Source organism: Rhea pennata, chromosome 7 (genome assembly GCF_028389875.1).
Source record: "Rhea pennata isolate bPtePen1 chromosome 7, bPtePen1.pri, whole genome shotgun sequence".
Taxonomy (NCBI): Eukaryota; Metazoa; Chordata; class Aves; order Rheiformes; family Rheidae; genus Rhea; species Rhea pennata.
In genome coordinates this window covers 33748950-33759574 of record NC_084669.1, presented here as the reverse complement: position 1 = coordinate 33759574, position 10625 = coordinate 33748950, and the positions used below count along the sequence as shown (strand labels likewise).

The window sequence follows — 10625 nt, the reverse complement described above, 5'->3', positions numbered from 1 at the left end:
AGGCGTCCAGCTGGATGCAGGAAACACCAGGATGGCATGGAGATTTTCCTTTTGCTCTCTCTCTAGCCCTGCAAATGACTTCATCTCAAACTCATTCTGGGAAATCTTGAATGTCCATAAACGTCTTGAAATCCAGAAGCTCATTATTTTCTGCGAAGAGAGCCACCCCCTTGCGTTTATGCCCATGTTGTAAATACCAGGAACCAGACTCGCCAAGCGCCTATGTGAAATCCTGGTGAAGCAAGGAAGCTTTGCACATTTCCCCTTCTAACTGCATTTTTGTTTATATTTTTAAACAAACATATGCTAACCAGGAGAATTCTGTCTTCTCTCAAAGCTGCTAACAACGCTGCATATTTCACTCATCCTCACGCATTTTCCTTTGCCCAAATGTTGACAACTCTGTGCAAAGCAATGAGACTCCAGGCTCGTGACCAGCATCCTCTGAGGAAGAATTTAGAGAGAAAAAGCTAAGAAATCATGGATGAGGGCATGCATGAAGGTACTATATTGGCCTATCTACTGCAGCTGCTCAAGACAACCAAAGCAGCAAAACTGGCAGCGGCAAAGAGAAACGGCTCCCTTTCATCTCCAGTCAATGCAATGAATAATTAATGGACTTTTTGTATTTTAATATATAATAATATACTTTTCACAATGCATGTTACTAATTCAGTTATTGAGGTATCATTGTATTAAAGTAGCATGATTAAATGAACTGCATAAAACCAGAAATATGGTTAAAAATTCATGCATGGCTTAGTGCAGTGGTAGCTAAATATTGAACAGCTATTAGGAAAGCAGTTATAAGTCTCTGTTTTCAGCTTGTTTAAAGACTATTAATCAGAAAGATGTGGTATTGACCTACTTCAGAAAAGTAACTGGGCACCTGGAAATACATTTTCTTGAAACTTATTATTCAACACTCACTGTTCTAGCTAAATAATATAGAGTTAACAATGCATTTCAATGAATTTATCTGCATAACCAAAATAACGATGTTAATGATGCTGATCTTCTGCACGTGTAATAATCTATTTGTCGCAGCTGAAAAGCAAAGCTGTCGAGCCCATCTCAGCGCTTATTTGCGGTGGGGGTGTTAGCTGCGTCCTCACGTGTCCACAGTTGAAATCAACACGGGCCCGGCCGCAGCTGCGGCCGCGCGCAGGAGCCGCCGGAGCGTCCGAGCCCCGGGCGCGAGGGGCGGCGCCGCGCCGGGCCAGCCGCCCAACGGCCGCCGCGCGCTCCGCCCAACGGCCGCGGGGCGGGGCGTGGCCGCGGCGGCCGTTACGGGGCGGGAGTTTCGAACGGTGGTGCCGTTGGGGAGGATGCGGCGGGGGTGCGCGCCGGGCTCCGCGGAGCGGGAGGAGCCGGTGAGGCACCCAGGGCCCTTCTCCCTTCGGGTGGCGGGGCCGGGCTGGGGCCGCGACCTCGGGCGAGGGAGGTGCTGCTCTGTCCCGGGCTCCGCCGGTGCGTGTGGCCGAGGCGTCCCGCTCTCTCGGCTCCGCTCTCTAGCGAGCAAGCGGCCTCCAGCGCTTTGGGCCCTGCTGGCTCTCCGGCGGCCTTCCCTGGCCGGGAGCTTGCGCGGGGCTGGGCTCCTCAGGTGCTGCCGCGGCCCCACCGAGCAGCTTCCATGTATCAGTTACCTCGGGGCTGATGAATAGCACCTGTGTCCTGAGAGCTTATTTTAACTCGACTGAATTAACCTGTGTTAGGATGGAGGTAGCAATTCAGGTTAAACGGAGTAAAACAACTCTGAAAAGCTGAGTTTGTTTGCAATTTCAAAAAGCTAAATATGCTGGGGGAAATGAGAGAGCTGACTAACTTACTAAACAGTGGTGGTGCTATTTTGGTATATTGAACTCATTGTTTGGCCTCTTCAAAGTCTCAGCACTGTGGAGTTGATCCTTTTCTTGCTTTTTAACCTTTCTAGCTTCTGATCTATAAACCTGAATTAGTTAGAGCTGACCTGTGCTTGTAAAAGTCTATTGCTGTCAACTTCATCAAACACTTGTTTCTATGAGGAAATTCCCCAAAGTGGTATTTTTACTTTAAGGCCTGTGGTTTTAAAAGACTTTCAGCTGCCTCACTAATTGATTCCTTTAAATAAATGTGGCAGACTTATGAGGTTTAGGCTCAAGCTTCTGTGGTAGTAAATCTGAAGTTTACCTTGGAATAAGATTCTGAAAGCTTGTATTTAAGATATCAATTAAATAAAACCAGATTTTAATCTGTTCTTTCTCCATTGGTTTCTTTACCATTCTCAGTAACTGTTGGTGGATTATGACTTTTTTTTTTTTGATACATCATCTATGTAAGGCTTGGAAATTATTAAAATAATTGAAATGGGGAGGTGAGATGCTCTGTGAAAGTAGGGTTTAGGAAGTTCCTGAATATGAAGCTTAAAATCTCAGCAGTTGTTAGTAGTCTTCTGTGTTATGCTGCCACTGGTGGGGGAAAAAGTGGGGACCACACAGGAAATAGTGTGTTAGTAGACAACATATGGCAAAACAGTGCTGTGTCATTCCCCCAAGTCCAGATGGTATGCTCATATTTTTAGAAGGAACTGCAAAAAAAAATTTTTTTTCTTTTTTTTTCTTTTTTTTCTTTTTTTTCAGATTCAAAGAACTTCATACATTCTAAATCAGGCTGCTAAGTCACTCCTTCAGATTAAACTAATGTGATAAGATTATTTAAACTCTCATCCAGGAACCATTTAATGCTAGTCTAGAATATTTTATGAGCCTTGTTGAGATGCAGTATGGATTAAATCCTTTGCCTGCTTCTGAAAGTTGCAATCCTGTGCATACAGATGGATGCATCCATAGACTGGAGCTACTTGCCCCCTAGGGTGGGGAAGAGGGACATCTTGGAGACAAGGTGCTCTGTGAGCAGGTGGAATGGCAGCCAAACATTAAGTATCTTTTGCTTATTAGATGATAGCACCAGTCCTTCAAAACCACTGAAATTCCTCTCAGGAGGGAATGGGTGGTGAGTTTACTGAGCTTCCAGCTACCTTTTGTGACTGCTGTAAAGGACCCCTTTCTCATTTCAAAGGTAGCTAATGAGAGAGAGCTTTCCAAGTCTGTAAGTAGCGTAGTTATAGTGGTAAAGGAGTGAAGTAAAGAACAAAGTCAGGAATAAAGAAGAGAAAATGTCCTGCATTGCCCCTTTGCTGAGTTCTAGATTTCTCAGGTAGTTGAGTTATGGGGAATATACAGTTCCCCTTTAATTCTAGCCTGGTTTAAAGGAGAACAGCTGCCAATATTTTTCTACTAGCTGAAATTCTGAACTTGTAAATTGAAACTATTGCATCATAAACTTCATTCACATGCCAATACATCCACCCAGAAGCACTTGTTTTGAGTTCAAGTGTACTATAAAACTGAAAACTGATGCATTGTATTTAATTCTAGAGGTAATTGGGTCACCCTTGCTTGGTATTGAAAAATCCTCTCATTATTGGTTTGTAATATATTTATGATATAAGCCTTTGTACAGTGACAGTAAACTGTCCCTCTATTGTCCTAAAGCTAAGTTCCCTCATTAAGGCATTTAGGATAGGGCAACTGGAATAGAGAAAACAAGGAAGATGACTTACATTTAGTGCTGTTTTTTGGACATGCTTAGGTTGGCTAGGAGTAGCCACAAAAAAAGGAAATGAGTATCACAGCTGTCTGTGGCAAATAGCACACCTTTGGGAGAGGGGATGAGCAACCTTTGATCCTTTTACCTGAATTATCTTATAGGCTGGTGTGGATTGACCTGTTTCAAGTGGCAAATGAGGAATGATGCAAATTTATAAATGTTTGGGTCTTTTAAAAAATAAGTAGGAATAAATAAACTTCCCAGAGGTTTGTATAATACATTAAAAAAATCTACTCTTTCAAAATAACATAATGATGCAGAATTCTAGTGACTGATAGGCATATCTATCTTATTTCTTGCTTTTGAATGAAAGGCATCATGTACATGACTATACCATCAGGCAAGGCATGCTCCTTGTGTAATCTTTAAGTTACCACAGCTATTTGGCTTTTAGTTTGTGTCCTGTTTGAAACAGTCAAGTCTTCGGATATTCCCCTTTTATCACTTTTAGGTGCATGTATATGTATATTGTATATATACTACAGGTGAAAATCACAGCTTTTAACTCTTTTCAAATGGCTGAAGTAACAAGTTCATATTTCTGATTTAAGGTATTTTATATATTTTTCTGGGTTTCAAGATTTTTTTACTAGGGATCACTGTAAAAAGTGGGATGTTATTTTATAAGCTTTGTTCAGTTAGGCCTCAAAAACTGCGTGAGGGGAATGTATATAGTTACCCTATGAATGACGCAGCTGAGGCATGTAAATATTTAGTAACTTTCAGATGCTGTACCCTTACAGCGAGTTACTCTTAATACCTGGTTTGGAATTTGCATGTGTGATGTACGTAGCTAATCTGTTACATCCCATGTTTTATAGTATGCTCTTTTGCATTTGAAGAAAGAATAATCGTTTACATTTTGTAACCATTTTAATGGCTACATAGTAATTAAAACCTAGTGTTTTCTGTCCTCACAACTGTAAAATAAATACAGCTTCTTAAGAATTCAGTGTATTATTAGCTGGATTTTTGTTTAGTCTCTTGTTTTTTGCATACCTAGGAATATGACATTCAAGATAAGATTAACTTTGAAATCCGCATGCGAGAAGGCATCTGTAAACTACTGGCAGTGAGCACGCAGAAAGACCAACTGTTGCATGCTGTGAAGAACCTGATGGTTTGCAATGCCCGCATACTTGCGTACAGGGCAGAGCTACAGAACCAAAAAGAAGAGATGGTCCGAGTCAGAACTGAGGGATGGTGAGTAACAGCCCTACTTCAGAGTATTATGAAGCAGGCTTTTCTCTGGGTGAATTCTTAGGCAGCTTGTCTGGAAAAGTAGATTTAAACTCTTTCTTCTGTGTGTGTGTGCGTGTGTATATGTATTCACACACACACTATTGTTGCATGAAAACATTGCTTTATTAGATGATTTCAATACATTCTTTTTATTTTAGAAAATGTAAATACAAGTTTTCTGGGCAAATTATATTAGGGACGTTATCTACCAGAATTCAGCATGTGAATCTCAGATAACACAATAGATGTATTGTCTTGATTACCCTCAGCATGCAAAAAGGTACCTAACCAAGTCTGAAGCAACAAAGCATGAAAAAGCATCCAGGTCAGGATACATGTATTTCTACTTTTCATTCTTTTTACTGTTACTAAATTCTCTTTAGTGATGGAATCATCATGGTTAATTGGTACCCTCTGCTGGCCACTTTTGTTAACTACATGAAAGTAATCAATAAAACTTAATAAATGTGAAGAAAAATCATTTTAGTAAAAAATTTTTCACATTATAAATCTTTAATGAAATGAGACATACATGGTTTATTTGCCTTTTTTGTGCTGAACAGAATCAAACTTTGCAGTATTGAAAATAGTGGTTCAGAGAAACCTGTTTTCAGATTGTGACTTTAATGAAATATTATGTAGCAATTTAGCATAGAAATTGTTCAAGTATGCGCAGCTCCAATGAATTGTATCTATAGCAACAAACCTACTAATTTTTTACTTTTAGAAATGTGATCTTATAGGGGAAATTTTTTGAAGGATATATATGTTTTTTTTACTACATCAACTGCTGTCATAAGCTGATTTTAAAAACTAGTATGTACAATTTGTGGCATCCTGTAATTATTGCAGTTGTATTTTTTTTTTCTCTCAAGATGAAGATCTTTACAGGGATTTATCTTTTATTTAGGCTTTTAATAAGAGAGTAATATCAAATATGTACATATACTTATTTATATAGCCCTTGATCTTTGATGTCAGTGACCACAGGATGGTGATGACACATCTCCGGAACAGAGCAGAGATAATTGCAGATATATCTGAACAGCTGTATTGTTTTCTTAAAGTCATACTCCTCTGTATTGTTTACTTGTCTTGTCTCTGTCGTACATTGTTTAGAGTTTCGTCTTAAGGAATCCTTTGAATCGTCAGCTGAGGTTATTAGAAGAGATACGTGCTGTAGGGTTTTTTTTTAACATTCAGATCTTCTTTGATATCTTTGAGTTGCAAATACGGTTCTTTTCCAGTATTTGATCAAGACTGAAATTTGGTTAAAGCTTATTCCAGATAAGATGATAATGGTAGAGAGAGAGAAAATTCTGGAAGTGACTTGTGTAATTGGGATTTCAAGTGAATTTTGTTCTTTTTTTTAAATTATTTTATTTGCAATCTGTGAATTTTGAACATATTCTAACTGTCTCTGGATGTCAAGATATGGGTAGTAACTAGAAATTTTAATTTCACTTTATATGGCTAGAAGTTAGGAACAGTTGCAGATGGAAGCAGAGTGCTCAATTGTTACTCATTATCTACAGTTTGTTTTGACTCAATTTAAGGTTCAGCTTGAGATTTATAGGCTGGCTACTTAGCAAACTGACTGCCTTCATGTAAATTCACAGTGTTAACAATTTAGAATTTTGTAATTGTTCTCTTTTAATAGAGAGGAGGAGGCATTTGTCTCTAACCTATATATAAGCAATACAGAAATTAAGTTGTTTAGTCGCTTCTGTGTACGGAAGATGGAGAAAAATTGGTAACATATTTGATTCTGTTGGAACTGGAAAAGACAGGGAAGATGGATTTACTTGCCTTTTAGCATCCAGATTAAATAAGCTTTGGAGTAAATTCTTATAGGAATTAAGAAAATTGATGGTATACCTTCCTTCCAGCTTATCCTCAAGAATCTAATGACTCCTATCTTAAACCTGGAAGGCTATATTTAATTTAAAAAAAAAGCAATTGAAATGAGCTATAATAGGAAACCCCTGACACTTTGTAATGTTTAAAAAGTTGAGTTCTAGAAGTCTAAATACATGGATCTCAAACCTCTTTTTACTACTTCTTTTTGGCAGGTCTTCAGACATTGGGTCAAACAACCGAGTGGCATGCAGAGCAAAGGTTGCAATATCAGGTACACAGCTGGGTGGTTTCTTAATTACAGCATCTAACTGACAGAGCATTAGTTAGTTATACAAAATATGCAAGCAAGATGGTATTTTTAAAGAATGTATATGCTTCAGGGGCATAAATCCTCTGCAATTCAAGGGAAATTGTGCTTCTGACTCACATAGGTGCTTCTGAAAATTCAGTTATTTCCATTTTAGTTTCAGGGATTTTCACAGTGCAAAGTACTTTTTCTTTTTTTCTTTTTTTTTCCCCCTGTGTGTCAGTAAACACTGGATGCATTTCAAAGCTAAATAAGCTTAAATGCATTGAAGGCTTGGAAAAATATTTAACAGTGCTTAAATCCCTTAAAATCAATAGGGAATATATGGATGCTAATTACTCCCCAACACACGCACCTCCTTTAAAGACAAACTTTGATGTGATTATACAGGGCCTGTCTAACAAATGGAGGGCAGAAGTGTAACTGATACGCATCCAATGGTATTTAGCTAATGCAGGTAACTACTACAACAAAGGTACGGTTATATGGCTCCATAGCAAACTAGCGACCAGAGTGTTTATCAGTGGTTTCCAGCAGGCTTGCACACTGTTTCCCAGACTGTTATAAAACTTTGTCATTGTGAATTTATCATTATTGGTACTTAGGCTGCAGAGGGGTGCTCCCTTAATATGCCTATGCTAATAGTGGATGTCCATCTTGCCTTTAGCTGTTCTTTATGGCTGTTCTGCCAGCTTTGGTAACAGGCCTGTTTGTGTTCCCTGGCCTGCTTCATTAAAAAAAAAAAAAAAAAAAAAAAAAAAAAAAAAAAAAAAAGAGTAATAGAGGTAACAGGGCCCACAATTTAAACTCTTTAAGCTAATAGTTAATATGTGTATTTTGATGCTTCTTTAAGAAGGGTGACTACAAGTAGATGATAAGTAGGAAGCATGTGGTACAATAATGTTTTCTGCCAGCACAGCTGTTTGCAGAATGTGTATCTATCTTTTCTAATTATGGTAGTTGGATTAAAGCATCTGTTTGCCTTTCTGTGCTTTGGTTGCCACTTTGGCTTTATTGAGTCATCTGCAGTGAAGACTTTATGGTCACATAATACACTTTTATTATTTTTAGAACACCAGAACTGTATAAGGACTCCATTTTTGGTAAGAAAAATGTGTTTAGGATATGAAAAGTTTAGTTTATCCTGGTGCTGGGACAGGAGGGTAGGAGAGTGAAATATGCCACTTCTCATTATGTGCAATCTTCTAAGTTTTGTGTCATTACTAACATAGAGGTCCTCAGATTGGAGGTTAAGATCCCTCAGAGGTATGGTGTAGACTGAGGAGAGGAGGAAGAGGTATCAACGACCTATATCTGAGCTAAAGTCTGTGAGTGCTAGGATGCTGCCATGCCTCACCTTTCTTCAGATGCTAGTGTCAGAAAGCCTAGCCAGGTCCTTCTTGCAGCAGGAAGACCTAATGGTTCCTCTTGGGCCTCTGCTGAGAGATTTATGCCTTGCAGAGATCACCTGTTATTAAATCCTCGCTTTCCTCTGTCTGCGCCTGAGAAACAGAGAATTGGGGAATGTGAGAAGCAGTTGTGGGGGACAGGCCTGTCTGTGCTTGGCTGGGGCAGGAGCCTATGGGCAAGATAGATGTTTGGGAGCACCTCAGATGACATTAATACATGCATCCTGCCAAGACCTCCCCGATCCCTCTTTGCACATTGTCCCAGTGCCAGTGACCCAGGCACCTTTGTATAGGCACAACATATCAGACCCCGTCTCTGCTTCCTCAGCAGTGGTACATTCACATCTATAATGTCTCATTATCCCTCTTACCCTCTCTTTCCCAATCCCTGTGTAGAAAATTGACATGTGAGCTGCATTTCCCATCTCTTGCATATCAACTTTCAGTGGATGTGCAGCAGGAATTGCCCTGCATGTTTGGAAGGCACATCTGCATGTGTGCCTACCTGCCTTGCTGAGAATGCAGCTGGGATACAAGCAGAATGAACTGGGAGATGTTGTGACAGAATTGTCTAGAAGAGGATGGAAATGAGGAGTGACTGGTAATCCATGGAATATGATACGGCATGTAATTTAAGAACTGAACATATGGAATGGATATTAGGGGAAATTAATACATTTATAATAAGTAAATTAATGTATCATATGCTTAGCATATGCCAGAAGCTCAGACGATTACCAAAATAGTGCGATCATGTGGCCAGCATAAAAAGTTCAGGAACAGCTATGCAAGAGCACTGAGAATCTACTCTTCAGGAGAGAAGCTACATGTCAGGTAGAATGGGAAGTATATTTCTTATCCATGATTTTTTTTACTTATTTAATTCCCACCTACAAGAATAAATTATGTAATTTATGTGTCTTACCAATTATTTTGTCAGAAGACAATACATCAAATGTTGATCAAGAAGCATAACAGTAATCTAAAATTATTTTATAAAGTTCTAATAAATGTTAAAAGGAATCATGGAATTTTAAACTGATTATTCGTAGTACCTGAATGTATGCAGTTTAAATCCAATGGATTTACAGCTAATTGTACCTGAGATTAAGATGTATGAAAATTTATCTTTGTTTTTGATAAATGGTAGCTGAAGAATGGATTGAAAACTGATTTACAAGAATCATGTTAAACTTGAACAAGCAACTGAGCGTCTATATCCTGATGACTTTCTGATTAAGGTGTAAATTTTCCAGCTTGTGTGATATTAAGTGGCATACAGAAATAATCTTTAATCTGGTACTCTAATTGTTAACAAGAACTAATAAGCACATTAAAACTGTCATTCAGGGCTTGCTGTGGTTAAAGATGCAAAAAGATTTTTACTGTAATTCTTTATTCTCATGTATCTGTGTAAATATAAGGTCCTTGTCTTTTAGGAAGGAAACTTTGTGCTTTGTCTTTGACAGAGATTAGTATATTTTTATATGTATGTAAATTTTGTGAGAAACTTCTGTAATTTTTTTAAGGGAAGTATTTTGATCTATTTCCATATTTTAAAAACCTTTAACTATTTTTAGAAATGGTTACCATATTCCATCTTTTAGAAATGGTTACCATCTTTGGACCTGAAAGGCAGTTTCAGAAAATAGTGAGGTATTGATTTTCAGGAAGTTGCGGCAGTCTAAAACTGCATACTGACAATTCACTGTTGAAAATTCGTTAGGTTGTATGAATGCTTTTAAAAATAGATGCACTTGCGAATTTCAAAATTGAAAGTGCATGTATAATGAGACATCCTATAGTAAAATTCAAAATTTGCCTAAACGTAAATTTTTCAGTTAGTATGATTTCTGAAACAGTGTCCACTTACATGCCGTTTCAATCAGATCAACAAGAAGTTTTTGCTGTAAAACCCCATAGGAATATATGACAAATAATCTGTTGCAAAAATATCACTAGCATTTGCATCTTATTATTCTCTATGTGGATTTTTCCATTTACCTCATGTGAAGATCAACTCTGATGTCAGAAGTGTTCCTGTATAACAACATTAAGATTTTCAGCAGAAGACAGTTGAGCTAATGCTATTCACTGCTGCCATCCTGTGTCATGTAATATATTGCATACACCTTAAAATATTGTGTAGCACTTCAGAA

General features: G+C 38.3%; 1 protein-coding gene across 1 annotated transcript in view; it reads left to right on the top strand.

Moving 5' to 3' along the window:
- The first annotated feature begins 1328 nt into the window (after window positions 1-1328).
- RTKN2 (rhotekin 2) overlaps window positions 1329-10625 on the top strand; it is a 31324-nt gene continuing 22027 nt past the window's right edge. Inside the window, exons 1-3 of the mRNA XM_062580466.1 lie at window positions 1329-1373; window positions 4652-4851; window positions 6963-7021. Of these exons, the coding sequence (XP_062436450.1) occupies window positions 1329-1373; window positions 4652-4851; window positions 6963-7021 (304 nt within the window). The remainder of the gene's footprint in view (window positions 1374-4651; window positions 4852-6962; window positions 7022-10625) is intronic.